General features: G+C 33.2%; 1 protein-coding gene across 3 annotated transcripts; it reads left to right on the forward strand.

The window, feature by feature from the left end:
- Positions 1-4043: 4043 nt before the first annotated feature.
- On the forward strand, positions 4044-6565 carry LOC112697247 (F-box protein CPR1). Of its 3 annotated transcripts, XM_025750349.3 has the most exons (3): positions 4044-5689; positions 5904-5971; positions 6099-6565. In XM_025750349.3, the coding sequence occupies exons 1-3, from the start codon at positions 4440-4442 to the stop codon at positions 6149-6151; spliced, it is 1371 nt and encodes a 456-aa protein (XP_025606134.1). In that variant the 5' UTR covers positions 4044-4439; the 3' UTR covers positions 6152-6565. The 3 variants fall into 3 exon arrangements, with proteins under 3 accessions (XP_025606134.1, XP_025606133.1, XP_025606135.1); XM_025750348.3 differs by having other exon boundaries at positions 5904-6565; XM_025750350.3 differs by lacking the exon at positions 5904-5971 and having other exon boundaries at positions 6083-6565.
- Positions 6566-7088: the final 523 nt, after the last annotated feature.

A 7088-nucleotide genomic window follows, 5' to 3' on the forward strand; every position in this document is an offset into this window, starting at 1 on the left:
GTGTTGAGCCAGTAGTATAAGAAGGCTACATGTTCATCCTCTGTGATAGGGCTATTCTCTTCTCCCATATTTTGTTTGATGAATTCTCCAAAAGAGCTTTTCTCAACAATATTGTACTTGTGCTCAGGTTTCATGTCAAAAGTAAGCACAGGACCAATTGCTGAGAACCCAATAATGGTTGCTACATCAAAGAGTATAGATCTTACCATACCACATAGTAAGTGAAAGTTGTTAGTAATTTTGTTCCGAAAGTATAAGGCAGCCCCAATCATCCAATGGTGTGTCAAAGGTTGGTAAGGTGAGAATCAAAGAAGATCATAAATTTCTCGAAATTTTCACTCGTTCTTCTTAAAGGATTCGAGTATTTTAAACCAAGAGAGAAAGTTCGCATTCTTGAAAATAATTTTTAGGTTAGTTCGGAATGGTCGAGTATGATTGATAAAGAGAGCTACAAATAGATCTTGTTTAATTAGCAAATTTTGGCCTTCACAACTAGGAAAATAGTGAGAGACTTTGTTTGCTTGTTCAAGAGAATTCAAGGGACTAAGGAAATAGTGAAGTTCATTCTCGACTTTAAAAAGGAAAAACACTTTTTTATCATTCTCAGTATCAATTGGATCTTTGATGACAATTTATCTTGTGTTTGAATGGATCTTCAAGTTTGATTGTTCAAAAACTTATATGTTGTCAGTTCCTTTTCTTGTTTTGATATTTGTTTTCCTTTGGCTTTTATTGAAGCAGTTGTAAGAGAAATTGCGGCATCCATTTCTGCACAATTTGAATAGAAGTAGATTCAATCGTTAGTTTTCTAAATTTAATAAAAATGAGAAAGAAATATTTGCATGATCGTGTGCGAACCCTAAAGATTAGGTTTTCTTATTTTTTTTCTACAAATAAGAAGTTTAACGAAAATAGAAATAATTTTAAAATAACAAGACATGAAGATGAGGAGGAACATACCAGAGAAACATAGAATAGTGGTAAAGTTTGAAGTTTGGAGTTCTTTGCGGTAATGATGATGGAAGGAGAAGGTGAAAGGAAAAACTGTTGAAGGTAAATGGTTTTGAAAATTTTTTGAATTTTGAAAGAGGAGAAGTCTTAATTAAATAATTTTGGGAAACTGAAGTGTAGAAGAAAGAGAGAGGAGAGTAATTAATTAGTTGCACATGTGATGTGCGTAATTAATGGGATCGTGTTGATAGAGGCGATTATTAAGCATATGTATGGACTTTCTTTCTTCCCTATTTGTTTATTTAGAATTTAAGACAAATCTTATTCAGGATTAATTATTTCATCTTTTAGAAAGAGGATTTCGATGATAATAATAATCTTAGGGGATAATTTATTAATTGAAGAATTTGATAGTTAGAGTTTGCAGATTGAAGTGTTTTTTGGTCGAACTTGCAAAAATGTTAATTCGAAGAAAAATAGGTTGAAAGAAAGGGGTTTTGATCTGCCATAGTTTGTCGAAGAATGAGGTTCAATGGACAATGTGTTAGGATCGACGACGTGTCATACAAGGGCAGTTATCCAAATCTGCACTTGGCAGGAACAATTATTTTTGGACTTCTCAGAGATGACATCTAACAGTGTAAGATTGGTCGGATTGTTTTATAAATTAAGATGGCTCGGAAGAAGCAAGAGGTGGAAATTTGTCTTCAGAAAACACTCTCCTACACTCACATTTCAGCAAATTTCTGAGTCTGCCAAGAATTTCTTTTTTGTAAGATTTCTTCCATGTCTTTCAATTCATGTCTTTACATTTTTCTTTCAAATTTCTTGTAATTTTCCTTCCTACAGTTTACCTTTTTTTCTGCAAAGTTATTTTCTTTCCTTTTTAAATTTTGCATTGTCATTTTCATTCCAAAATGTTTTGCCTGTGTTAAAAACATTTGTTATTTTCTTTAAATTATGGTCATTCACTTTATTTTCAGTAATTTCGAATTTAAGTAATTCAATTTCAATTTAAATTTTATTTTTCTATACTCTTTGTTAAAAACATTTGTTATTTTCTTTAAATGATGGTCATTCACTTTATTCTCAGTAATTTCGAATTTAAGTAATTCAATTTCAATTTAAATTTTATTTTTCTATACTCTTTATTTTGTCTAAAAAAGAGTCTTTGGCGCATTTAAAAAAATAATTGATATCTGTAAAAGAATAATAGGTTTTACTCTCAAATTATAGATATCAAACCAACCCAAATCTATTAAAAATTAGCATAACAATTATTAGCTAACCGTCAAAAAATAAATTTAGCTAGTCCTCTAATATTTATGAATATAAAATAAATCGTATAAATTAAAAAGTCAAATCATCATTAATCAGTTGCACACGGGATGTGCATAATTGATGGGATCGTATTGATAAAGGCTATATTAAGCATGTGTATGGACTTTCTTTCTTCTTTATTTGTTTATTTCGAACTTAAGACAAATCTTATTTAGGATTAACTATTTCATATTTTAGAAAGAGGATTTTGATGATAATAATCTTAGGGGACAATTTATTAGTCGAAAAATTTGATACTTAAAGAGTTCGTAGATTGAAGTGTTTTTCGTCGAACTTGAAAGAATGTTAATTTGAAGAAAAGGGTGTCGAAAGAAAGGAGGTTTGATATGCTATATCTTGTTGAAGAATAAGGTTCAATGGACAATGTGTCAAGATCGACGACGTGTCACACAGGGGCAGTTATTCGACTCTACACTTGGCGGAAACATTTATTTTTGGACTTTTTAGAGGTGACATCTGACAGTGTAAGATTGGTCGGATTGCTCTATAAATTAAGAAAGCTCGAAAGAAGTAAGAGGTGAGAATTCATCTTCAGAAAACACTCTCACATACTCACATCTCAACAAATTTTTGAGTCTGTAATTTTTCTTTTAAATTTCTTGTAATTTCCTTTCCTGCAACTTACCTTTCTTTCACAAAGTTATTTTCTTTCTTTTTTAAATTTTGTATTGTCATTTTCATTCCAAAATGTATGTTTTGATTATGTTAAAGGCATTTGTTACTTTTTTTTTAATTATGATTATTCATTTTATTCCCTGTAATTTTGAATTTAAGTAATTCAATTTTAATTTATATTTTATTTTTTTAAACCCTTTATTTCATTTAAAAAAAAAGTCTTTGGTACATTTAAAAAAAATTGATATTGACAAAAAATAAATAAATTTCACTCTCAGATTATAAATATCGAACCAACCTAGATTTAAAAGTCAAATCATCATTAATTTTTAGAGGTTCTAAACGAAACCCTATATGTATTAATACTTTAATAGTCAAAATATGATAGAATTTTCGGTAAAATTATGATAATGTGTTTTCAATAAATTAGTAGTAGGTTGTATTTCATATTTAAGTTAAATTATTATAAAGTCACCAAAAATTTAATTATTGTAACCAAATTGAAAAACCACTGGAAACGATTTTTGTTTGAGCTGTCATTTTCTATCATGCTAATACGAAACCTATATTATTAGAATTAATTATCTCTATGAGGATTAACTCTAAGTAGCATGCTTTCTAATTAATTGGAATTAAATAAATTGCAATTTTTTATTCGAACTACAAAAAAACTTACAGATATTTTAAAAGATGAAAATTTATACGTATTTGAATAATTTTATCATAAAGTTAATTCTAAGTGGTGCCCAACAAAGATTTTTCTTCTCTAAAATTATCTTATCAGTATTACATGAAAGTTGAAAGGTATATATATCAATCTTTCATTTCGGAAAATAAAAATAAAAGAAAGAAATACTACATCACTTCTTGAACTTCAATTAATTCATCTAATGTAGCAATCAAGATCGTTGTCATGGCCAAATTTGACCGGCAAATGGTCGATAAAGTCAATAAAGACAACCAAGATGGTTATGGTTTTATTCTTTCTATCTTCTCTTCCTTTTATATTTTGTTACACGGAAGAAGTCAAGAAACCATTAGTTTTATCCTAGATGATTTGATATATTTAATTAAATATATTTAATTAAACTATTTAACGGTTTAATAATATCATCGTGTGAGTATTCTGATAGCTTTATTCATCCTATGTCCCGGTTCACTTATTTAATATTTTTATAATGGAAAAGAACCTTAGTTTTATTCTTTGATTTCTTTCTACTGCTCTATCTTCTCCTTTCCTTTTCCGTTAGTATCACAGGAAAAAGCAAGAAACCTTGGGTGTTTTTTTAATTCTATGTTCTGTTCCTTGTTTTTATTCCTTCCGTTTTATTATCACACTTGTCACTGCCTAAAAAGCAAGATACCTTGATTTTCATTATTTTTTTTTCTTTCTACAATGTTCTCTCATCCTTAAGTTTCAGTTATCAACACCAAAACGCAAGAAACCTTGTAGTTAGTTTTACTTATTCTATGTTCCATCAAGAATCAAGAAACCTCACTAAACAGTAAACACTACCATTAGAAAAACAGTGATGGTGGGAAGCTTAGATCTTTTGCCACGAGAATTGGTGTCCAAAATCCTCTCAAGGTTACCGGTGAAGCTTCTTCTCCGATGCAAGTGCGTGTGCAAATCATGGTTCGATATCATAACGGATCCTCATTTCGCGACCAATCACTACGTTGTCTACAACAACATCGAAGAAGTAGAAGAAGAAGAACTCTTGGTGATTCGAAGACCCTTTCTTTCTGGTCTCAAAACTTATATCTCTCTTCTTTCTTGGGACCCCAAAGAACCCAAAGGCTCTGTTTCTTCTGAAATTCTGAACCCTCCTTATGATTACGACTCTGATCACAAATACTGGACCGAAATCATGGGTCCTTGCAATGGCATATACTTCTTAGAGGGGAACCCAAATGTGATGATGAACCCTTCTCTGAGAGAGTTCAAGGCTTTGCCTGAATCTCAATTCACAACTCCACGTGGCACTTATTCCTTCACTGATTACTCTGGGTTCGGGTTTGATCCAAAAACTAACGACTTCAAAGTTGTTGTGATCAAGGATCTTTGGTTGAAGGAAACAGATGAGAGAAAACCAGGGTACTGGACAGCTGAATTGTTCAGCCTCAACTCAAATTCATGGCGAAAACTTGAAGATGATGCTGTTCTTCCTCTCCCGTTTGAGATTTGGGGTTCTTCTCGTGTTTACACTTACGTCAACCATTGTTGCCACTGGTGGAGCTATGTTAGCAACAGCGTTGACCGAAGAAAGATGCAGTCAACGCGAGATCTTGTTCTAGCATTCAACCATGTCAATGAGTGTTTCAGGAAGATCGAGTTACCGAGAATAAGGTACTCTCGCGAAGAAGAGTTTGCGACTCTGGTACCCTTTGAAGGTACCATTGGCGTTATTGTTTACCCTGTGAGGGGAACAGAGAAGGTTCTAGATGTATGGGTAATGAAGGATTATTGGAACGATGAATCTTGGGTTAAGCTATACAGTGTTGGACCTGTGATGGTGGTTTACAAGCTTGTTGGGTTTTATGGGAGTGACAGGTTTCTTTGGAAGGATAGCAATGAGAGATTGGTGATGTATGGATCTGAATCGAAGGAAATGAGGGATCTTGAGGTTTATGGAAAGTATGATTCGTTAAGAGCTGCTAGGTATACTCAAAGCCTTGTTTCACTTCATAGAGGGAACGAGTTTCCTCACCAATTTGTTTCTTGTTGTTTGGTTCCGGATCCTCTGCTCAATCAAACTGACACGGACCTCATTTCCTTTTTGTAAGATTCTATTAAGAATTTTTTTTTTTACGATATCTTTTAGTTTCGTAGGTTAAGTATTAATTCAATACAGAATAGTTGAGATTTTAATCTCGACATTTATTTAAGCACACAAAAGAACTAATTACTCTGTCAAAAGATTAGCAATAAGATACCTTTTCCTTATGTTAAAGATCTTTCTTGGGATTTTTTTATTGCTTTTGTTACATATCAGGTTGCATTTGGATAAAGCCACCATGTGTGTTACTGAAACAAGACATGGAAGTCAGACACGCATTAGTAGTATCCTTTTTCTTATGTACATTGAAAGAGGGCTTTTTTATTTATATATGCATGAGAAAATCATTTATTCCCAAAATGCACATGAATAAAAAGTGAGTTCAAAATGTGCAGCTCCATTTCAATTCAGACATCCATAAAATGGTATTACTCAGTATTTCAACCATGGTGCCCATGAATTAGAGATCTCATCTCAACTTTATTGGCCACGAAATGGAGCTCCCATTTCCTGCATGGCAAACGCAAATTGGAGAAACGAACTCAGGCATGGCAGACGCAAAATGGTGGTACGGCAAACGCAAAATGGAGAGCGTGTCAAGTTGGGCACACACGAAATGGGCACCAATTTCTGGTGTACCACACACGAAATGAGGCAACTAAGTGCATACCTCACACGAATTAAAACCAAAGCTAGGCTATATAAATCATTCTCCTACGGAAGTCATGTCACAATTCCAATTTTCACTTCTTTTACTTTCTCTTTTTCTCTGTGAATTCCGTTTCCATAGAGCTTGATATCATCAATTTTTGGTGTGGAAATGGCTTCTGAACACATATATGTGATTGTATATCCGAATGAAAAAATTTCTCATACAATCGAAGGTGTAAAATTTATGTGTGATGATCCATTTTGGATAATGATTTCTCCACAATCATCTTTGCAACAACTAAAAAATCTTATTCTGATGAATACTTGGTTGATTGAAAAAAAGGAGATCAGAAATCTGGTTTACAGGATGCCAGTTGCGGTAGCCAGTTCGTTTGCATATCAGAAAATGTATATTAAATCTGACCATCATGTTTCGATGATGTTTTTCTATCATCGTAGAATTGGAAGCATCTATTCCATGGAACTTTGTGTGAAGCTTCAAGATGTGGGGGGAGGGGGTAGCTCATCTAGTTTGAATAACGTAGAGGAAATGCAAAATTTTGGTGCCGCTGAAGCCATTCCCTTTTCGGGGATTGGTAGGGCTCGGAGTCCCTCTTTTAACGCCTTCGTGGCGCCGGCCCAGAATGCAAAAAATTCTCACGGATGTCCCTCCCTCACCACCCATGTTGCATCCCCAAAAGATATTGCGGACGGGTTGGCAGACACATCTGACGAAGATGAGATTGAGGA

Source organism: Arachis hypogaea, chromosome 6 (genome assembly GCF_003086295.3).
Source record: "Arachis hypogaea cultivar Tifrunner chromosome 6, arahy.Tifrunner.gnm2.J5K5, whole genome shotgun sequence".
Classification (NCBI taxonomy): Eukaryota; Viridiplantae; Streptophyta; class Magnoliopsida; order Fabales; family Fabaceae; genus Arachis; species Arachis hypogaea.

What these genes read in the sequence shown, in the direction of transcription:
- LOC112697247 (XM_025750348.3), top strand. Translation starts at nt 4,440, where the DNA reads ATGGTGGGAAGCTTAGATCTTTTGCCACGAGAATTGGTGTCCAAAATC. An exon ending in ACGGACCTCATTTCCTTTTT is followed by an intron (nt 5,690 to 5,903) that starts GTAAGATTCTAT and finishes GTTACATATCAG; the next exon opens with GTTGCATTTGGATAAAGCCA.